We start from the raw sequence: 25,781 nt of genomic DNA on the forward strand, positions 1-25,781 counted from the left end.
CGCACTAGCTACAGCACACTACTGTTCACCAGTAGTGACAGCGGCCGGTCGTCCGTCGTTGGTGTTTTACATTTTTATTTTCCCTCTCAAAATTATAATTTTTCCAATATATTTGTATGGCTCCGCATGGCCGTTGAACGGGACCGCCGGAAACGATCGAAATCACACATTATAATAATATCATCAAACACGCGAAAAACGAGTTCTGGCCGCGAACGGAAATATAATTAGTATTTGCGTGATCGATAATTTTTTTGTTCTGTTCTCGACACGTTTCGCGTGCGACAAGTCGCCGGGCGATTTTACTTGACGACGGACACAGCTCGATAATATGACGTCTACTTACCGCGTCCGAACGTGACCTAGGTCGTCGCATTAACTGGCAATATTGTATTATACCTAACACTTTATAAGTACACACACACCCCGCCCGACTGTCGATTTTCTTGCTCGACATAAGCTCGCAGTCGCACTTGGTCAGTGCATCGGAATAATAATATTATTATCATTATCCATACGCATTCGGAGAAGCTATGGCGACCGACGTCAAATACAGGACCGATGACGCGTCCAACAACAACGTGATCGGAAAAAAAGGTCAATTGTTCCCGAAAAAAGCTGAAGTCGACTTGTCTTTCGAAAATCTCACCTATACCGTAAATACGTTCAGCAAATTCAAAAAAGGTTAGTGTCGGCTCCACGCCACCATAATTATATAGGTACCTATCACCTATATAATATTATTAGTCATAGGTACCTTTTATATTAACGAAACTATATGGTAACAGGCAATATGCCAATATTATACTATTGTAATAAAAAGGACCTATAAATAATAAAATAATAGTAGGTGCATAGGAAATCTTCGGTTCATCATGGTATAATATGTCTATTGCAAAATCAAAATTTTTGCAGTGGGTACCTATCACTTATCAAATCAGTTTTATTTCAGCATTATTATTTTGGTCAATTATTTACACGAATAAAATGATAACGATGGTTTGTGCAGATAATAGATTTCAATAGTATTTTACGATGACATTTTACGATAAATGGAGTTCCACACAAATGAAAATCATATTTTAATAATATGATGTTGTGTTTATAATTGTTATCATTGTTTTTAGATACACGAGTAGAAAGTGTGATAACACGACGGTTATATAACCGAAAACTATATTTAAAAATCAATGTTGGGAGGAAGTGAAATATTTTGAACGAAACTTTCGAGTACCTATAATAATAATTTTCGTTGTAACGTGTCTTTAAAAATAATGTGTATTATTATTATTGCAGGTACCTATTACATTAATTACAAATTTTATCGTCAAATATAACTATATTAGTGGTAGGTAGGTACTTATAAAATATGTCCCTAATTATGCATTTTATATTTGTATTGTATAGAATAGTTTTTTTTTTTGAGAACTGTTAGAATATTGAATATTAAATATAATTTTCTAAGAATATAGAATAAAAACTATAAGAACTTATAAGACTATACTTACTAAGAACCGAGCTAAGAACGTAAACTAATTAATGAAACAGAATTTAAAATTTAAATTAATTCTATTAAAAAAAAAAAAAATAATAAAAAAATAATAATTAATTTCATTAGGTATACAATTATATCTATTATCTATATGAGGTGAATAGCAGTATACGTTTTACTATTTACTATAGGTAAGTAGGTAGTAAATACGGTGATAATAATATACAATAAATCGGTATTCAGACTTTTAGTACAAAATAAAATAAGATTTAAAAACAATAATATATTTAAATATTATGTAGATAATAGATTATATTTTATAGGAAAGAAATTATTTTTATAAAATGAAAATAGAAAAAAATGATTGTCAAGGTAAAATATGGGGTCAAGTTTATAGGAATAACATAAATAGTAAATAATACCTTTAAAAAAAAGGTCAACTACTGATTGTAGTTATGAGTTTTGGAGTCGATAAAAAAATAGCACTTTCTTACAATGTATTGAATAAATTATAACATAGTTAGACAGGATACATAACTACGTGATTGTCACTCACATCGCTTCGGTCAAATCATTGTTAGATAGTAATGTAATATTATTATTTGTTAGGTACTTACTATACATTTGAAATCAATGATAGATACATTATATCGTATTCAAAAAAAACGATTCTGGATGAGGCTGGTCGGCTATTATAACGGTCATTAATTATTCAACAACTAAAATTTTAAGTTCCTCGTTTAACAAAAAAGTTAATGAATAAAGATGTTCAAAATGTATAGAACATAGTAACTCATTATAATAATATTATATGATATTATGTATAATACTGTAATATTCGAGGTAATATTGTATTCAAATGTCAAGTTCACAGATGAAACTATAGAATATTATGATCTAGTCTGGTCGACATAATTATAAATAATCTGATTTAGAAAAATGAAAAATTCATTCAAATCCACCAAACAGTATACATATTAATTTTTAGTAAAAATAGATTTACCTACTATATTATACCTACATTACATATCCTATTCCCATACAATAATAATTATTATTTGTAACGTTTTTGTTTGACTGCTGTTTGACATAAATCGAGCTCAGCTCGTTATCTTTTTTTGAATGTATTCGGAGATTTATCATTACAGTTTTGAGTTGAGTTTTTCATTATAAATATTAAAATATCCACATAACTCTAATATTTTTAATTTTTTTAATCTACACAATACACATTGGTATATATATTTTCAAATATCAATAAATAAATAATCAACAAATATATATTTAAATATATAATTTGATATTTAAGTTTAATTTGACTATACTTAAGGAAACAAAGATATATCTAACGGTAACACCTTTCAATGTTTATGTAATCGTAATGTGATTTTCCAAAATGTTTATTCATGTTTTTTATGGGTTCAAAAAAATATATTTTTTAATTTAATTGAACATTAAATAAACATAATACGTGTGTGATAATTCTCAATAATTATAGGAAGTGCACTAGTTGCTTAATAAATATTTATATACTAATACATTTAATTCGATGTTCTCTGTCAATACAATATTTTATAAATACCAAGGTTAAATTATTATTCTATAATTTTGATATTTCTAAATTCCTATATTTATTTGTAGTTATGGACTATATGGAATTCATCACTCAAAATAAACTCTATGAATAATTTATAATGAATAGGTATAGTTTATGCACACACTTTGGTTTTAACTCTTGTAGTCTTGTAAGTCATTTTTATACACGTTCAACGATTTTTATTCGATTAAAACATTCATATTAAATAATATTATATAGTATAAACAATTATGTATTTCTCTGTTGTTGGATATTTAATTGATTTATGATTTATATATTGAATGTACATCAAAGTGACAAAGTGCTTAAAATAATAATTATCTAAGTCATTTTAAATAAATACCTTATAATATAATATTATTATTATACGGGTACTAAACGTATAAAAGATTGTAAAATTATGTTTTCAATGGAACAGGGAGCACTCGTCCGTTCCTGCAGATAAAATCGAAATGAGTTGAAACTATAGTACCTATTGTATACGTCAATTTTTCTGGTCGTCCACGGAGCATTAGATACTACAAAATTGTTATTGTGAAACATTTCCACAATTAAACTGGATGGATAATTCAATGTTTTCATTTTAAACAAATTGTTATTTACTATTAATGATTGTATCTACATGGATATCATAGAATACAATAAGTTTTTCAAAATTAATTATAAACTTACTTATTTAATTTGTTTTTAAAATGTACGACATTTTTTAACTAAAATAATAACCACAAAATTAATTTAAATAAATTATTTCACGTTACCTTGTTAAATTTTGTTCTAAATTTTAACATATTTTGTACATAGGTATGCGCTGTATAATATAGATACATTTTAAATGTAGGTTTTCGTATACAATTTTAAATGAACAGATTACTATATTCGCCTTTATACCCACAAAGAAATATTAATAAACAATATCAATCACAGATTGTTGATAGTAATAATTGTGTAGGTACCCTAATATATGTATGTAGAAGTTATGCATTTACTTAATCTATATTTGTTGTAGAATCTTAATATTAAGGTACTATTTATTGTTCCCTAAATTAAAAATAGGTACCAAACTAATAATAATTGTACTCTCATAAATTGAAACATTGACTAAAAAATGAATTGTTTATACTTGTCGAGTATAATTATATTATATTTTTCTTATATTTTGTCAATAATAATAAAGCATATCCATAAGTTATAATAAAATAAATAATATACGTAAATAATCATTATTTTAAATATTTCCGTAACCAAGGTTGTTGAGGTCAAGTTTTATTGATAGCAAATTAATGAAATAAGTACCTATATTAATATGTGAGTTAAGAAATATATCAACTTAGTATTTAACTTATATATGTATAACCTAACCTTATACATACCAGCAAATTAACAGTGGGTATACTATGCATTTGTTAGAGTTTGAAGCAGGATTTTTAAAATGCAATTATTTCAAAAAGCTTTATTCCTCTCAAGATTCAGTTACACGTTAAATACACCACTATCCTGCACCGAGGTGAATCGAAACGACTAAACGAGTATGAGTAAGTTATAGGTACCCTGTATTCTGCAGCAACTATATACTGTATCCTGTCCTAGTTTTTTTTATTATTATTTCAATATTTTATTTGCACAAAGTATAATGTAACTATGTTAGCGTATACAAACTTGTTCGATGTTTTATTAGTTACTCACTTATCTGCAGCTTCCGCCTACCAGTTGTACTTTAAAATAAAATAAAATCCGTTATGAGTTATGACTAAATTATAAAAAAATATTAATTTAGCCTATAGTGGTCAAACACTGTATTAGTGCATATTTTGTTACATTCACATTTTAAGTGCATATATTTTTATTCCTATTTCTAAAATAGTATCTAATTTTTTTTTTATTGGTAAAAAAAAAATTATATGACTTAAAGGGCATTTGATTTAATTTAATTTTTAGTTTAAATTATAAACTGCCATCTCCCGATATAATTTTATCAACACACAGGCTCTAAATATATAGGTATTGTATGATTATTTTAAGGGTCACTGGATACTTTGATCAATCAGTGTTAGTTCGTCAATGTTATATAGGCATTCTTTAGTCTTTATGATATATAGTTATTGCTTAGTATCATTGCTGTAGGTTCTAGTTTTCCCCAACTTAAGTTAAGATTTAACATATTAAGTAAATAACAACATAAATAAATAATTGCTTGAATAATTTTATTAATAAAAAATTTCGGTTTTTAATGCGCATTTAAGAGTGTATGATTGATACAGTAATTGTGCATATTTAGATATTTTTAAGGTACAAAGTCTCTTGCTTTAATAATTATATAATTTATATAATAAATATAAATAAATGTAAAATTTTGCACTGCACCATAAAAAAATCCGTAGAAAGTAAGAGCAAAGAAAAAAATGAAATAAAATACCTTTAGACATACATAATATGTAAAGTTATGTAAAGACGTATTTAAACTACAAAATAATTTGCACATTTTCGTGATTTTTTGTCAACATTTGAACTTTAAAATTTAAATGCTTAAAAAACATTGTGTCTATTTATCTTAAATATTTTTGAAATGCTATTAAAATAAGTTATGGGAAACTTTGTACTGTATTATATTCAAGCATTTTGACTGAGCAAAGGTTTTTTTTTATCAACATTTAGATACCTATAGAAAAAAAAAAACAATCATAAATTTAAAAAGTCAATAAATAACTCAAAAAGTGTCAGTGCCATGTATAGAAAATGCTAATATAAACATGGAAAACTGGTTTTGCTAAAAAGTTCTCTTTTTTTTCCTATTTTTTTTTTTATTTTCGGAAATTTTTACTTTTGATCCTCCAAAGTGCCAACTAGATTCTTAAGTTCTTAAATTTTTAAGTTGAAAGTCTAAACATTTGATGATAGACATACCTAAAAATAAAAATAAAATACACTCATCGACACTCTGCTCGGAATCTAAAGCTGGATGATAAGTAATTTTTATACGACCATATTATAATAATTAAATTACACGAAGGTGGCGGTGAATTGAGAACAAACTTGATGGTGGGTGTAGGGATATATTCGGATATATTGTCATCAGCTGTCGGTATTGATATTTTATGAAGACGGATGACTGCGTCGACCGCATTCTGTATAATATGTATAATATGATATCATAACATAATATTATAATATATAGATATATTTGTATAATGTTATACGATGATGATAGAATTATGAACCATTGGTATTCCACATAATTTTTTTTTATCATAGATAAGATGCGTAATTAGTTGCACTTTATTAGATTACATATTGAATAATATTATAATAATATACTGTTCAACGTACATGAATGTTTTGGTGCAGTAATAAAACTTGGTGGGGAAAAAGTGTTACTTGCCACTCTACTTCTTTAATCTAAACTTGATACACTGTAATTATAGTGCTTAGTAATAATCCATTATTGAATATCTGATTGAATAATTTTATATAATATTTACTGAGTAACCTGTTAATACATTATTCAACTATGGATTCAGCAATTAGTTTCACAACTTAGAATATGTACAAAAATAATATTTTTTAAGAAAATGTATCGGTTTTATTCATATTATACTCGTATACACAATTTGGAAGACACTGACAATATATTATTTACTTACACATGCTGTGTGTTTATCAATTATTATTATTTATCATTTTAGTACAAATAAGTTTTACACGTTTAAAAGATTTTAATATTTCATCATTTTAAAGACTTAATTGTTGAACTCTAGTGAACCTGATCGATATAACATATTATATTTCGAATGAGTAATAACATAAAAAAATTAATGTGCCAAAGTCCTAAAGTCTAAAGGCTTTAATTATGGTTTACGAGACTATTATGAGCCTCTGTGATGAATAATACTACATTAATATTTGTATTATATTTCTTTACTTTTTTGAAATTGTTTTTGGAATATAAAATAGGTATAAATGTTAATGAATCCTGGTAGGTATCTGATATATTGTTTAAGAAGTAAATTAAACAATATTTAGTTCAATTTTAAAAATATGAATCAATACATAATACCTATCGACATTATATTAAATAATTTCTCAATATGTATCCCAATGTATCCCTGTCATATTATACATACAATCAATAACTTAATACATCTAATGTGATGTCTGAGTGTTAACCCCAGTATCCGTAGGTCAGGTTAAATTATTTTAAATCATTATGATTTTGAAATTACCATCATGTCGTTCTGTAGATTTTGATTGGTCAACAAATAATTTAAAGGGTTTAAATCAGTACGCTTAGCACACGTAAATACATGTGTTAGCTATTATAATTATGATATTAATTTGATTTATATCCGGTATACGATTGGTAAGAACTATTTGTTTTAAAAAATATTTGTTTGGTGTTCTTTTCAATTTATTTTATAATTGTCATGCTAATTGCATATAATGGTATAACTATAGGTACCTGTGTGTTATTTGAACTTTTTAATTCTTTGCTAATATAGCCAAATTGTATTCGAATACATATATCATATATGACAAGTGACTAGTATTATGTTAATAATAAATGATGATGTTTAGATATTGTGCTATTAACTGTTCATGTTCTTCTGAATCTAAATATTTTGAAATTTATTGTGAGTATTTTACTTACTTTTTTAAATGTATAGTCATCAAGTTTCAAGGTTAGAATTTATGGTTTTTTCAAATTAAAATATTCATATTATGTAATGAGAGTATAATATCCATTTCAGATATCAAAGAAGTGCTTTAGGTAACTGCAGTCTTTGGAGTAGAATGTACCTAAGGTTAGTACGTATTGAAATCGAATGACTGTGTGAATTGTTTAAAAATTTTATTACGTCAAAGTTCGAGATCAAAACAAATACCAGTTAACGATTAGGTAAAGTCAATTTGGAATTTGTCAGGAAATGTTTAGTACCTACGTACACACTAAAATGAATCGTAAGTCATACTCATCTTCTGATGTTAGTCAATGTCTCATTGTTAAGATGTCGATAGAGTGATTATGTGTTTCTTCGTCATCTCTCTACACCAATGTATGCGCACCGCGTAACCCGTGCGTATTATATAACATAAAATATGGATCAACTGCAGTTGTAACGTCATTTGCATGAGCATAATTTTTTTTGATTTTTGTTATAATCATCCATGTAATTTACAACTACATATCTTGTCACTTAAACCTGCACATCCGTCATTCTAAAGCAGCAAATCACTAAAGTTTAAAGTCTAAACCATAGGTCAGTCGTCCAGTAAAAAGTATGCAAGCTTTTAGATTTTTTTCTATGTTTATAACATTTTAAGTTTAAAGTAATAGACCACGCTAAACGAGCAACCAAAAACCCAATAGTATAGTCATTTTTATGCCATCCATAACAAATGTACGTTTTTAATATAGGTAAGTACTTATATATACCGTGAATAATATTTTTTTCTAAACAATTGTAAAAGATTATAATTTTGATTTAGCTAAAAAGTGAATGGGTAAATTAAATCTGTAAAAAACCATGGTATCATTAAAATTACACAAGTTCATTGTAATGATCGTAGACATAGAATTATATTGTAATAACTATACTTTTGTGGCTATATATGATTGTTTTTAAAATAGCTAGTGGTCACATTGTCGCAATCGGAATTGGTTTTCTGGGTGAATAAGAGTATAAGACGTTTTTATTTTTCAACTATTGCACGATTTATTTTTGTTATAATAATATGATGATAATTGATATTCTTTAGTTCAATAATAGCCAACAGTAAGTCATTAACAATCGAGATTTTTGACTTATATACTAAAACAAAAATTAGGGTAGTTATGACTAGCATCTGTGGTTGCAGGCCACACTCTAAAGTAATGGTATATTAACATATTATAATATTCACTGAACAACGGATATACGTGACGCGTGACAATTTTCGATAAACAGTGAAAAAAAAATTTAAATAGTTTATATGAATATACATTATACATATACCTGCCGCAATACGCCCATACGTAAACACCAATATTGCTTACGCCTGAGATAGTATAAGAGGATGTGCTATACTCTCCTTCCTGTTCTGGCGATTAATCGTCCTTGATAATAATATTATCGTTACGATATTAATTTTGATCATCGTGAGTAAATAAATCACATTCGTGTGATTCAAAATAATAACTCGACGAACCATCACCGCCTACGCCGGCGCCGACGACACGTACGATATTATTTGATATTGCCGGCGCGTCTCGACGCAGTTGCGTGTGTGACGTCTGTACGGAACGCGACAATGCACAAAATATAATATAATAATAATACGAAGCGCATCATACACTATGGTAATAATTTCGGTGGCCGTAGTCATCATTGTCACTTCTGGTTTTTGCTTGCGATTTTTTATTTCGATCCCGCCATGCCACGTGCCGCATTTTCGAGGCGTGACGACTGCGATCTGAAAAATCGGTTCCCGTTTGTCGTATCGTTATAATGTTTCCGTGTTCCGTACAAAACTTCAAACTTTTCTAATATCAAAATATAATCTTACCTATTCGGGTGGATACGGTTTTCGGCAAATAATGAAATATACGATTATACATTGCCGAACTTATTATAGAACGAATGCGACCTATGACTCAATGAGTATAACACCTTTCAATTAGTGCTTTTAACCTTGGCATAATTATAACCTCTACTATACACACCTTATGTTATAATTAAGGTATAGGCATATTGATGGGAAATGTTTTACAGCCAAGAGAAATTTGTAGAAAAATAATAAATTCTAATGTAAAAACAGTTTCAGGCTATACCTAATGCATTGAGTGCATTTTGGAAATCACTGTTTAATGTTTATATATTCTAACAATTATTTGATAGAAAATAAGAAATTAAGAATTGATACATAATATTTTACTTTATATAGTTACTTTTCTATTTGATTAGAAGTATCAAACATAAAGCTATATTTTTAAGTACAAATCAAATAAGCTTGGCACCAACTAAAGTTTTAAAATGGTAAACGATTAACCAACAATAGAAAATACTAAGATTTCAATACTAGTATGTTAAACTAGGATGTTCCAGGATTTGGAGAATAAATTACATCTCCCCTTTTGGATTCACAACTGAGGTATATAACTATATAAACATTAAAGCATATTAAACATAATAATTAATAATATATCCACTTGTTTAGTTAATTATAATTTAATATGTTGTTAATTAGTTATTATTATAATGTTAGAAAAAAATGGTTTCATTAGAATACTAAAAACGCATTCGGTAGAAATATTTCGATGTATTATGTACCTATGCTTAAAAATATGGAATACATAATAATGTTTGCAAATAGTTCATGTCATCCGATTTTAAAATAGATATGCATTTAAAACTAATTAAAAGTCATAACCAAGTAATTAGTAATGTTTCTACACAAATTGAAATTAATTATTAATTATTAGTGAATTATTGTGGCAAACTGGAGTCTTGGCGACCTTGAACCGGTTTGCTTTCTGTAATGTCAATGGCCGACTAACAATAATAATCGAAAGTGTGTATAAAAATATGGTCTTATATAATAATAATGTACAAAACGAGAGATAAATTTAGGACTTCCGAGTTTTTATTGAATTTAAAATAATATTTGATTTTGTACTTATATGCAGTGTTCGGACTTATCTAGATAAATGTATCTAGATGAATATCTAGATAATTATTTGTTCATCTTTTATCTTATCTAGATAAATAGTTACAAGGTATCTAAACGTTCATCTTAGATAATTTTTCTACTAATCTAGATAAATTCATCTAGATACATTTTTTATTGATAAATATCACGAAATTGTACCAAATTTTTAAATATTTATACAGATTCTCAAACAAAGTTTATGGTTTATAAATAATGTAATTATTTTTATTTATATCATTATAATTATTATTATGTTCCTAGTGCCCAACTAAAATATACTAAAATTTATAACCATTTAAAAAATAATTGTATCTTTTTTTTATCTAGATAAAAAAGTATTTATCTTTATCTTTATCTAGATAAATATAAGTTAAGTTATCTTTTATCTCTATCTAGATATATTTGAGTTGCATTATCTTTATCTTTATCTAGATAAAAAAATACTTATCTAATCCGAACACTGCTTATATGTTATTGTTGCAATTTGTTGGTTGATAAACACATACCCTATAGAAACAAGGTGATGTATTGGCTGTCGTATAACTCCTTCAATTAAGTCTTATTGGCTATTATTGTTGTTCGTAAATAGTAGATAATGTGATACTAAGCCAACTAATTAGTATCTTTAAAGCTCTATGCCAAAAACAAATCTAAAATTATCTCAAATAACGTTTGCAAGACATATTTAAATGTTTCTAAACTACTTAACTATACCTACCTACATAGAACATGCAGGTATATGATCATATCGTGTATCTATATTTTTATTAATATTATGGTTTTACGTTTTCAACTGTTTTATTTCAATTATTTAAAATCTTAATTACATTTCTAATTTGAGCAATTCTATTTCCATGTAGATATTATGTTAATAGATAATGATAATTGTGTGTATTATTATATTAGTATAAAATACAATTTTTTTTCTTTTTTATGATCCAATACACGCTTTCAGAACAATATAATATATAATAATAACAATAAAAAACGATTATACAAATATTTCATGAGAAGTTTAAAATTTAAATGTATCACTGGAGTCTGGATTACCGAAAAATATCAATATTTCGAAATCTATAAGCCATTTCTATTATAATATCTAGCTAATATCTATGTCATTAGAATTTTTTAAACAAATTACTAGGTAAGATTTACATATTTTATTGAAAGAATAAGACTGTTTCGTCGACAAGGTTCGTTGACTGACAATAGTTAGTTTAATTAATTAAATTAAAACATATGAACACTCTAATAACAAACCAAACAGGTTCGAAGAATACACTGATATACAACATTTAAAAATATTATAATATTGATAAAATAATAACCTTTCTACTTCTCAAATAAATCCTTTATTTTTTGAGTTGTTAATTCGATATTTTCGTTCAGTTCAATAAACTCTTATCTTCGTTCCTGTTTCTATCATTACTTCTTAAATACACCAAATAGCTGATGTTTTATAAAGATGTTAATAATTAACACCTACTCAATCACCCATTTATCAAAATGATAACATTTTACGAAATTAATAGTACCTAAAGGTTAGAATCAGCAGAAAATGTAATATTTTACCCGATTATTAGTGTTATAGAGAATAAGTTCTATGTATGTTTTTATGATATTATAGCCTATAGCCCGGCCTATAAGTACCTATGTTGTATTTATTGCATAGCGAAATAACTGCAATAAAAAACCTACATTTTTAATTTATATTCTTAAATGATGAGAGTTTTATGTACAAAATATATATTAAAAATTCTCAATAATATGTATACTGATTTAAATTTAATTGGTAATCAATTATATAACCTATTCCTATAAATACTGTTCACAAATGATTTTATAATTATAATAATTTATTATATTTTACAACATTTTATAAATTTTATTTATTATCTAACTTAACCAATTCACTTTTAGATTTTGAGAGTACTTCCCAGCTATTAGTACCTTGTGATGTTATTGGTTATACAATAATTTTTATTTTATTCGAGGAACATAATAATTTTATATAGAAGGACTCCATGTCTCCATTATGTTTATATAATGGAGACATGGTACCTACATAATAGTTATTATTGGTTGAAAATTAACTTAATGTGTACAATATGGATTTAATGCGATTATAGTTACTTTCAAATCGAGTATGATGATACTTTCATCTTTGTATTATAGTCAACCAAAAACATTATAGGTATAGTGAATGGTAAGATTTATACAATTACAGAAAAACAAACGAGTTGACAAACTAAATAAAAATGATTTTGAGTAATAAATATTTACTTTTTTAATTGTTAAAAAATGTATTTAACTATTTATAATTTCAATTAATTTCATAAATTAGATGTGAGTACTGAGTATAGTAACTAGTAATTACTTACTTCTATTATGTGATTGGATATTTAAAATGTTTTATTTGGTTCAGAATCTTTAAATTATAATGGATAGTCTTGAACTAACTCCACAAGCTTCACTTTTTAAAATGAAACTTACAGTACTTTATTTATAAATAAATTAATATTTTTACAAAATCCTTTACGTCACGCATAAGTGCGAATGATAATATCAATAGGTATTATAGGTATATTTTAGAATTTTAGTTTGTTTTCAATGTCGTTATATTGACATGTTTTCGATCATATTATGGGACTTGTTTCTTAGTCATTATAAACTACATTACTAAATATATATTACAGCATAATTGGTTTAAACTAAAAATTGTATTAGATATTTATAATAAAAATAATGTTTACAAGTGTGAATTTAGTGAATATACAGGTTAAAATCAATTCCCTCATTTTAGTGCGTTGTGACGAGACTATATTGTATATAATATTATAACTTCATACTAATGGTTTTTCCTTATTCGTATAATATACGGACATAATGTACCTAATCTATAATGTGTATACAAACATGTTATTGGATATACAAAATGTTATCGTAAATACAAACTTTCATATATGTATATTTTATTCTGATTCTATTTTCCCAAAGCCGTTTTGGAATATAAATTAGCGATAATCATTATCGTTTGTAATGTTTAATACATTTTATTTTATTTACCACGGACACAACTTATCAAACGACTTCGAAAACCCTAAACATATATTGTATCTGTGAATAATATTATTATGTCGAAATACATTTAAACACAATACGCACCGTAAAACATATTTGTACTGTAATATTAGATGCATTTTAGTGATTAAAAAGTTATAATGTGGTAACTACTCTATAAAAATTGTATGTTTCGTCGAAGCACTAAATAAACAAACCATAATATCGATAATATCATAATATTATCGAATTCAATCAACGATAATAATATTATAGTGCTGCTATATCAGCCTGCTGCTTATCATATTTGGTGACGTGCGATGGCGGTTATAAAATTAAAAAAACCTAAGCCCATATAGTTGTAGATTTTTTTTCGTTTGGTTTGTTATAATAGTAATTATAGCTAGACTGTAGCCACACCAAGATCTAGTCAGATGGTTTCTGGGGAAGAAGTCACGACGAATACTGTAAACAATTAACCAAAAGTCGAGCCAAAAGTTAATAAATAGAAATAATATTATCACCCCACTGGAGTTTCACTATTCAACTAGGATATTATATTATTGTGATCGTAATTTATATCATTATAATATTTATTTACGAATCTCACTTGCCGGTAGCAGAATAATACATTTCGGTATAAGCGTTACCGCCGTCGACGGCCTTCGATCTGAACATTATAATAATATACGCACAAGGAGGAGGCGAACGCACAGTATAACTATAATGCGGGCAACTGGGCAAGTTGAGTGTCATGGCCGTCGAATGACCCAAATTATTTTCATGTACCTACCTACGATCTTTGAGATAATTGATTGGATTATTTATGTTTTATAATTATAATAATATGATATAATATTGTAAATAATAAATAATAAATAATAATTAGTTGTTCATTGAAGAAAAAGAAACAATATGTTGTATACAAGCAGTATGTCGACGTATCGATGAAGGGTAAAATGTGTAAAACTATCTATATACGGAAATACTTTGAAAAAAAAATAAAAAAATACCATATCTACCTCTATTTCACTCGTTTTATTTTTTATCATTTTTTCAATCAATTGTAAATTGTATAATATATATATTTTAATATCGTTGATTGATAATAATGATAAAATTATACCGTGACAAAAACATATTTTCAATAACCGTGTAAAAAATGTGCTTATTATACCTACCTACCTACCTACCTACCTACCTACCTACCTATCAGAGCAAAAAAATAAATTAAATAATACCCAGAGATGTGTGTATGCGTCGTCGCCTGTGGTTGTAGCCTTGAAATGTGCAATATATAAATAAAGGCGAACCTGCGTGTAGAATACAATTTTTAGTAAAACCGTATCTATCCGACGCGACAGTGATACAACCATACATACTATTATCAAATGATATGGCGAACGATTTCCGCCTTGAAATTCGTTTCCGTCCCAGCGGACCGACATTCCGACTCTATAGTAGTTTTGTTCTTTGGTGACATTGCTGTTCCACAAATCGAAACGACCTTTGACTTCCCAAGAAAAAAATTACCGTGGACGTGTTGATTGTTTTTTTTTTTTTTTAATTAAGTTTTAGGCCTGGGTCGGTGACGGATCGAGACGATGGGTGGCATCAAAAAGATTCGATGAAAGATTATTAGTTGTACCAGAGGTACCTGTTCGAGCTTGGCTTTTTTGTGAGACATTTTTTCCGATTTATCACAAAATAAATACATTATTATTTATTATTATATATAAAAGTTATACATTTGTATATTATCGACGTGTTTCACGAGTCACTCGTATCAAACATTTTCGTGTCAAACGCATATGTTGTTGAATTCCCGTTAATTTCCAAATACTGCTTAATATGCTGGTAATAATATGTTTTACAATTTATTCGAAAAATAAATGTATGAAAATATGAAATAGAAACTGATTGAATTAGAACGGTTTTAAAAATAATACAACGTCCCAAAAATTAAAACCGGTCGCAATTTTTCTTAATATAATACAATTTGATGATGTTTTTTTTTAAATAACTGTACCTACAAGTATATAAGAAATTAATACCTATTATATGTTGTATGGTATATTATAAACATATACCTACACTTATTTATTTGTCATCGAACTATATTATTCGACTCTCAGGAAGTAGTAAAACTAGTAAAAGACTATAATATTATATATAATTATATATTATTTGAAGTGTATGTCGAGTCATATTAATGAGGCTTGTTGAGTAGGTATAACAGTTTCCCATACCGTTATCTGATGTCATATTCAAATCTTAATATTTAATTTCACTAAATATTGTTGTGTTTATGTAATCAACAGCGTCGAGTGAAGTGTAGTAAAAGCTTGACTAACACTGCACGCGTGTTACGTATAGGTACATACAAACATAACAATACTAACCTATTGTACAACTGATGTATGGGTATTTAAATTATAATAATAATGATATATACTTAGCTAGGTACCTATCAAAATATGTATAATTAAAGTGTCATGGTCGGTAAATATTTGTTTTACGTTTTTAGTGAAAAAAGAGATTTTGCACGGCATCAACGGCAGTTTCCAGTCTGGACAACTAACAGCCATCATGGGGCCGTCGGGCTGCGGCAAGAGCACATTACTTAACGTTCTCGCCGGATACTCGTGAGTGCATTAAGACAATAATATTTTAATAAGCGTCGTGTACCGCAGTGTGTAATTAATAATTATGAATACATTAAAATCTACTATAAATAAATGCTAGCTCACGGGCTATTGTTTTCTTGGAGTAAAAACCTGGGTAGGAAATGTAATTTTTGTCGAACAAGACAACCGAGTATTTCGGTTGTCGTTTAACGTTGTATCCATGCGACCTTAAGGCGACAAAAATATGATATGTTCTAGGTACTTTGATACGATATAGGGCATTTCTACGTTATGATTAGGTATAGGTATTAAACTTATCACTAATGTTTAGACGCATATTATACAATAAGATATACATATTACATATACCGTACTTCTAATAAATTGTTTAAAATTAATTACTGTGTCATCAAATAAAAATACGAGTTCACGCTCCTGCGCTTATTTAAACAATTTATCCACTTCAATACTACTTAAAAAATATAATCTTTACAAGCTCTTTCTCTGGACATACGAATCTGGGATTTGCTAAAATAATCCAATTTCAATACAGTTAAAATAACACCCAAAGATTTCTTCCGATTTATCACAAATGCACTATCTACACTTTAAGTCCTAAATGAAAGCAATCGTAAAAACAGCTAAACCATCTTACACTCGTTGTCATAAGTATTAAAATGGCCATCCAAAGATCCTAGCAAAAACTTATTTCAAAAATTTGAATAGAAACTGGTGTCGTGGCTTATTCCTAAGTATTATTATTTCCAACTAAATCCCTATGGGAGTGTCATCAGTAACGGCTTCTCCAAATCAAGTTTCTTTTAGTAGGTATTGAACCGTTTTCAGTTAATATCATAATATACGCTTATCATACTAAATTTGTATGGATTGTGTAAATCAAATGAGGGAAATAGGAATTTCCCACTGACTTTTATTCTTTAACTACAACCATGACGATAATTGTTAGCTGATTATTGTTATTGTAAAAACAAATACAAATAAAAATAAAATAATTGAATTGTTTTTAAATCCCATAAAAATATAAAATATACAGAGTATAACAGGTCTTCGAAGACCTGACAGATGAAATAACATTTGTTCTGAGCAATATTTTTAAATTATTTATTTTATAGTCACTTGCGTTACACATATAATATACAACATTTATTTTTATTTTTTAATATTAAAAAATGGTGTTTGGTTAGTTTTAAATGTCAACACGAACCAAGATAGTTTGTTTGTACCTTTACATAATATTAAATATTGTGAGAAAAAATTCAGTTATTCAGAAGAATATAGGTACTTATCAGATGATTTGTATTTTGATGGGTTAATAATTTAATATGATTTTAAAACTCCCGACAAACAATAGCTATTATATTGTTCTTTGTTTAAGATCCGATAACCATGCAGGCAAACACTTAGCCACGTGCATGTAATATTTTATGTATACAAATTAAAAATCAACACAATATTATAGTTAGTCATCTCATAATAAATTATAAAATGATACTAGTGTGTATCTTGGACTCAGTTATTTTACTTATACAAGACAAGTATAGGTATACTTATGCAAGTTACAAGTAATTTAAAACAATTTCAAATACGTTTGATAAACATTTTAATTTTTACTTTAAATATTTATAGAACAATCCTCGTTTCCTCAATATTTTTGCAGCTCTAAATATGGTAGGATATTCAAAATATATAAAGTCCATTTATACAAATTTATGCGGATTAAGAGTATATAGGTATTTAATAGCTAGATTAGCTAATTAAATACTTAACTATCATCCTATACAAATAAATAAATTGTACGCAAATTACTTACATTATGTACCTATTAACTAGAAAACATTTATTTTTGAAAAGTTTTTTAAATTTTATTTTATCTTAGAGTAGTACATGTACATGTACATGTACTCAATTGCCCAGACAGCATTTTGTAACGATAATATTATAATAGTATTATAATAACGTTATACTAATATTATTCGTGATTATAATGTTATAATAATATTAATAAACAAAAAATTGACTTCTGGGTGGTTGTTATTATTACCAAGGATGTCATATTAAATTTATTAAAATAAAAAAACAATTTAACGTATTTTTATTAATCGTTATATAAACATGTGCATACTTTACCAAAATGATAATATCAATAATTGGAACCACCTGTAGTTTCCGCGTGTGACGGTGTGGCCAATTAAAATCGCACGGAGACAACGCTCCGTGCATTTCTTAAGTATAGTTCGGACAACATCTGCACTCAAATTGCCATAGTTACAAAGGGGAACAACTTAATATTTCCGCAATATTTCATTAGCGAATTTTACAATGATACAATATGATTATAATGACATAACATATATTGTTCCATACCTACCTATAATATATAATGTATTAATTACTAACCATCATTTAATTGCCAATTTAAATTGAACGATGAGAGGTTATGTCATATATAGGCAAGTATTAGGGGTTTAGCCAACTCAAATAGTATATAAGTCCCTCCAAAACGATTTTATGCTTAACAAGTATAATTATGTTATAACTTGTGTTATGTTGGTACAATTTGTAATTGTATTATTTAAAAATAATTAAATTGGATTTTATTTTGGACTTTTTTGGAGTCAATATTAAGTTTTTATCGTTAATCGGACCCATCTCATCTCGGTAAAAAGTTTTTAATTTTCAGTTTTCTAAATAACAGTGTTTTAAACTGTCATGTATTATTGTTTGTTGCACAAATGATACAATTATTGATACCTAAATACGAACAAAAATATTTAAAACATATGTTTGCCATATTCTAAGCTTTAAATGTGCTCCCTCACACGAAAAAAACCTGACTAAATCTCTGACTCTACAGGTTTCACAGGTAGTAGGTACCTAATGGCTAATACTTATCTGTGTTCTGTATAATATTATATCTCATATGGATGTCAAATTCGTATCCGTGAGGTGTGAAAATTTTATCCGTATTAAAATTAAAAAAAGCGCTGGAAACCTCACTTTGGTTACAATGTTTTATTTTATTTATATTTGTTTAATAGCTGCCTGATTTTTTGCATAAGCATTTGACCTTTCGGGGCCATATATATGTTTCCCGATTGCCCCAAATAAGTCATAGTATTATAATATAGTACTTGGCTGACGGGATTTAAATGTGCGTTGCAGGATAAGCGGAAGTTCAGGCCAAGTGTATTTGAACGACTCGTTGCGAGATGAAAAACAAATGGCGAACATCAGCTGTTACATACAGCAGGACGATTACGTTCGCGACCTGTTGACCGTCAGGGAATCAATGACGGTGGCGGCCCACCTCAAGTTACCAACAACTGTGTCGGCGATATCAAAGGCCAGCCAAGTGGAGGACTTGCTGGACGCGTTGGGGCTGTCTATCCATGGAGACACCGTTACTAAAAGGCTCTCCGGAGGTCAGAAAAAGAGACTGTCAATCGCCTTAGAACTTATAACCAACCCGTCGATATTATTCCTAGACGAGCCCACCACGTGAGTACCGCACATCTTACGATATGTATATTATTATGTATTATTATTAGCTAGGTGATTTCAGTTAATAATATTTCATTTCCCACATAATACATTGGGTGTATGATTTTTTTAAGTAGACAAATATGATTAAAAAACAATTATAAACGGAGATTATAGAAACTTTATAGCAATAAATTTACCTTTATTTACAATGCTTAATGTAGTTACCATAATATTTACATAATGCACATTACTAATATAGGTACCCTAAGAGTCAATGTTTTTTTTAATCATAACATTTAAATACATTTTTTTTTTTATTATTGGTTTAAAGTTTAAATTTTAAACAAACCGTTATAACATACATAATCTGTTAATTTTTCAGCTATTTCGTTACACCTTGTATATCGATGCGATTATACAATTAAAAAAACAACTATAAATAATATGTGGGAGTATTGCTTGTTATTTATGTGTGTTTTTATTGATTACGATTTAATGATAAGCATTGAATTATTGTGTACTATTGTTGACTAATATACTTAGGTATAATATGTTTCCCATTGTATTCACGACATTTTTAAATAAATGTATGGGAAAAAAATTGTCACCAGTTGACGGTCGCGTCAATTTATTTATTTATTTATTTAGGTAGACATTTTTTTTTTAAATTCACGAAACAATTATTTGATTATAATTTAATATTATAAGTCACAAGTCATAAGTATCGTATAAAATAAATCTATTATATATATCTAATATGACAATATGTATAATCTATAGACTATGGTCGGCATGTGTGGTTTCTTTAATAACGCTTTTCATGAGTCAGTTACGACGTGACTTTTTTGAAGGTCAACTTTCCTAACGTTTCATTCGTTTAGCTGGTATAGCCGTATAGGTGTTCTCTTCAGTGTGTGATGAATGATTACAGAAAATAAAAAACACAAAAGAAGTATAAAACCCGAATGAATATTCTCGTACTTAAGTAGAATGAAACTCCAAAAATACTTACAGGTTTTTATCAAATGATCGTTTAAAACCTATTACGTAATCTTACGTATACTTTTTGTTGATTTATTATTATTTATTATACAGTACAAAACCGTTGGACCAGTTTTGTTGTTCGACACGGAACAATCCTTTCATCGTATATTATTATAATTATTTTCTTTGTAATTACTCTGATTCATTCATATTATGACGTCATCCAGAACGTCAGCGGATGATCTCTCACATAAAACAGTTACTAATAATATTAAGTTTTTATCTTATGACATCAGGACATTTCACTCGGCTACATTTCAACAATACATCGACAGATATTTTTTATTTGTGTTACCTACACCTTGTTGAAAGCCTATGTATATTTGACTCCTGACTGGTCCAAAGTGAAGTATATAACTATTTACTGTGGTCACGTACATTTTAGAACTTTGAATCCTATTTAACACAAAATCATTCCATTTGTTACCGTTGTACCACTTATTAATATATACAACGTCAGTAATACAATTGTAGTACGACTATTGATACGTTATTGATAAACTGTTAAACAGTGAATACAAATATGCTCACATTTAAACCAACATATTATGGTCTGTTTGTTTCATAAAAAACATATAGAGGATTTTGATGCGTTGAATTAAAATTGTATACATATTGGATTATGATGTATATGTAGGTATTAAATACAACAAAAATATTACTAGTGACGTTTATATTATTTATTTTATAATATGACGAGACGCACAACTAAATTAGAATATATTTTTATAGTGGTTTAGATAGCCAATCTTGCAGCCAGTTCGTATCACTGATGGCTGACCTAGCCCACAACCAAAGCCGTACCATGGTGTGCACACTGCACCAGCCCAGTGCTTTACTGTTTGAAAAGTTTGACCAAATTTATGCGTTGAGCTCTGGCCAGTGCATCTACCAAGGACCTCCCAACTTTGTTATTCCTTACTTTGCCGAACGAACCATCGTATGTCCACCATACCACAACCCTGCAGACTTCTGTAAGTATAAGGTTAAGTTGGGTAAAGCCCATATGACTTTTGGCAAAAAAATCATGTTTATTCCAATTCAATTCAATGAATGTTTGATTAATCGTTTTAAGTAATTTGAACTAATTTAAAATTAAATGTATACCTAACTTGAAAATTGTTATCAACTTATCACTAAGAAATAATATTCTTTGAAAAGTATATATTTTAATCTATTAATCTTAATATTTTTTAACATCCATATTTATTATTTGTATTTATTGAAATCCATACCATTATATAAACGGAAAACTGTAATACCTTTATTGAATTATTTAGAAATATATAAATTCAAATAATTATAATTTGTGTCTAGAGTTTAAGTACCTACTTATCTGAAGGCTTAAGATACATAAAACGTTTAAGTTAAACTTATAATATTTATTGAAAAATATTGTATTTTATTTATTATGAGATAAAAACTTAGTGAGATTTATTTTATCATTTAATAGTACCTAATTTATTTTTTTGAATTTTAAATTTATTTATACTGTATATTATTATTATAATTTATTTTTATTTTTGTTTATCAATATTAGTAATCGAAGTGGCAATAGGTGAGTATGGTACTGATGTACTGGTTAAACTGGCTGATACAACAAAAATCACATACATTAAGGACCACAATAACTGTCATTTAATTTCCGAGGATCAAGAATTACAACTAGAAAATGGTGCATTTACTTTATATTTATTGTAATGTATTATATTATGGATGATCGTGATGATAATTCAAATGGAAATGTATTCATTTTGCAGGCACATGCTTGAAAAACAATAATATTGCTGACAAGAGACAAACATTCAAATCCAAGATTTTAAACAAACCTCCGTATTATTTACAAGCCTATCATTTGTATTTGCGAAATGTAATCATGTACAAACGTAACAAAGTAAGTAAAATATATACTAATTAATAAATTGGATTAACCAATTGTAAACGAACTCCACGATTACATCCGGGAAAAAAAATATGTACGATATTCGTTAAATTGTGCAGTATAATATTTATAGCATATAAATATATAATGCTGAACGTAGTAACTTGAGAAAATAAACCTGCTGGAAGATGACACATACAAGTACTCAGTGGCGCCAAAGGCTTTAAAATATACTATGATGTCATATATAGTCCCTTTTTTTAGATGCAATCAAAGCACCTACATAATTCAATGTTTGATCATTTATTTTTATGTTTTGACGCGAATTCTGGATTCACAGCGGGATCCTTTGCAGTATCCTACAGTACTGCAATATCCTTCCCCTCATCAAAAAATCTACTATGACATATATGCTATAGATAAATTAGGTGATTGGCACCACTGCAGGTACTGAAAGTGCTCTTATCGTACCTGAAAACACGTCCAACAAGCATATTTGGTGCTTGCAAGACGTTGTTTGGAACCTATTGTACATTACCTGCAGAGTTATATACCTGCAGAGATGACAAACATTTCCAACAACGTCTAACAAGTAGCAAGTGTCTTGGAGTTCTTTGACATCGTTTTCCTTTACTTCAAGCTTTTAGTCTGTAATACGTGAATTTGGCACCAAAAATGTATAACTCGGAATGTAAAGTCCAATAAGTTATAACAACTTTATATCAACGTCTAACAAGCTCCAACAATATGATTGTTGCAAGTGTTTGTTGCAAGTGTGCTAACAGTGTGGCTCCAACTTCACGTACTTGAAAAATCAACTTTTGGAGTTATTGTAAAAACTACTCTATTGTAGTATTTGTAGTATAGTTGTGTTAACATGGATGGTTCAAAAAATTTCAGGCAAACCTTATGTTGCGGGTTCTCGCACATTTCGTCATTGCCCTTATTTTTGGATACCTTTACCGTGGTGTGGGCAACGATGCGTCGGTGGTGATCAGCAACATGGTGTTTGTGTATGGTACTAATTTGTTTTTGGTTTACACCGGTCAGATGGCCGTTATCGTGTCTTGTGAGTATATAATAATATTTAAGTATTGTGTATAATATCTGCAAACTTTGCTTTTAATATGTTTATAAACCTATGTTTTTGTCTGTCCAGTTCCATTAGAGTACAAGGTCTTGAAGCGGGAACACTTTAACAGTTGGTTCACACTTTTTCCGTACATGATATCTATACTACTGGTTGAAATACCGTTTCAGGTGAGGTCACGAGACACAATAAAGTACAGCAAGTTATGCTTAATGGATTAAAGAAAAAAATGTATTAAATAAATAAATAAAATATCAATATTGTGGTGGTAGATTGCACTTGCACGTCTCGTAATTTATTTTCCATGCTATAGCCTAAAATTTGGTTTAGGTTTTTATCTCTTGATCCCAGTAAATGATTGGCTTATAAACTAATGTTTACGTTAAGTGGAACACAATGTGTATGTTTTTTTTATCCAAAAAGCGTATGCCTATACCGGGCTATACATGGTAACAAGTAACTAACAAACGCGAGTTGTATATTATTATAATTATTATAATATTAATTATTTTTGTGTTATCGTAGATACTGTGTTGCCTCGTCTACATTGTGCCGTCGTATATCATGACCAGCCAACCACTGGAATTGATGCGATTCAGTTACTTCACTATATTTCTGGTAGTAACTTCCCTAACGTCACAGAGTACCGGATTCTTGTGCGGTGCTACTATGCCAGTCAAAGTAAGTTTTGTTGTATTACTTCTATTCGCTATCAGCTGTTAATAAATACTGGTCGTTCACCACTTTCCAATCGAAATACTATTGACTTCCTCATAGACTTGTTTGAACAAATTAAAAACCTAAGATTAGGGAATATTATTATAATTATTTATTATTATTATTATTTAAATCAATTTATTTTCGTTACTCGAGGGATACGTAATCCCAATATATTATTATAACGCAAATAGTCGTATCTTGATATAAATATTATCAAAATGCTTTACAACGATATTGTTTCGTATTATATAAGCAGATACCACATTCATTTATTTTCAACACTTAATCGATATTATATAATATACATAATATATACTTCATCAATAACGTATGATGATCGTATTGATATTATAGGATTCATATCTCAGTATAGATAATAATAGTGTCTAAATTAATGTAATGATTGTTTTTCAAATATTTCTATATTTTTTCAATTTCATGTTTTTCCATTGTACCGCATGGCGTACCTAATGTAATTTATCCAAAATATTATAATGCGTAGCCCCAATCAATTGAAAAAAATTAATCACGTATGAGAAATATACCTACGACTATATTATTATACAAGAGTGTGACGCGTATACATTATGGTCATAATGCCTAATGACTTTTCGTTTCAGGTATCTGTATTCGTAGGACCGGTGTTCGTGGTGCTCCTGTCCGTGTTCGGTTTCGCGATACGATTTACGGACATACCCGCTATTTATGTGTGGCTTCACTATTTCAGTTTCGTACGAGGATCATTCCAGAGCCTGGTGTACACGCTGTACGGTTTCGGCAGAGGCGTTTTGCCGTGCTCCGACGAGATGTACTGTCACTACAAGAACCCGATGAAGTTTCTCACCGAAATGGAGTTCGCCCAGGTGAACATCTATCCCGAATTTTTCTACATATGCTTCTTTTTCCTGTGCACTTACGTGCTGACCACAACGGTAATATGGTACAGGCTGAACAAGCGGTAGATATCTATCTGACCCGAGATCAACGATAGGATCGATGAGCCTTATTATTAAGTCGCTGATAATATTATAATTATATGCCTGCCTATGTGTACCTATATTATTATTTAAAATCACGTGGCGATA

The 25,781-nt window shown here is 28.4% G+C and overlaps 1 protein-coding gene across 1 annotated transcript; it reads left to right on the top strand.

The window, feature by feature from the left end:
* On the top strand, positions 1-25,781 carry LOC100168638 (ATP-binding cassette sub-family G member 1). Its single transcript, XM_001943488.4, has 10 exons — positions 1-684; positions 16,357-16,474; positions 19,640-19,975; positions 21,737-21,978; positions 22,545-22,679; positions 22,765-22,898; positions 23,787-23,955; positions 24,046-24,146; positions 24,502-24,657; positions 25,317-25,781. Exons 1-10 carry the CDS (start codon positions 534-536, stop codon positions 25,656-25,658), a joined length of 1,884 nt encoding a protein of 627 aa, XP_001943523.1. The 5' UTR covers positions 1-533; the 3' UTR covers positions 25,659-25,781.

This window comes from Acyrthosiphon pisum, chromosome A1 (genome assembly GCF_005508785.2).
Source record: "Acyrthosiphon pisum isolate AL4f chromosome A1, pea_aphid_22Mar2018_4r6ur, whole genome shotgun sequence".
Classification (NCBI taxonomy): Eukaryota; Metazoa; Arthropoda; class Insecta; order Hemiptera; family Aphididae; genus Acyrthosiphon; species Acyrthosiphon pisum.

What these genes read in the sequence shown, in the direction of transcription:
- LOC100168638 (XM_001943488.4), top strand. Translation starts at nt 534, where the DNA reads ATGGCGACCGACGTCAAATACAGGACCGATGACGCGTCCAACAACAAC. An exon ending in GTTCAGCAAATTCAAAAAAG is followed by an intron (nt 685 to 16,356) that starts GTTAGTGTCGGC and finishes TTACGTTTTTAG; the next exon opens with TGAAAAAAGAGATTTTGCAC. An exon ending in TGGTTGAAATACCGTTTCAG is followed by an intron (nt 24,147 to 24,501) that starts GTGAGGTCACGA and finishes GTGTTATCGTAG; the next exon opens with ATACTGTGTTGCCTCGTCTA.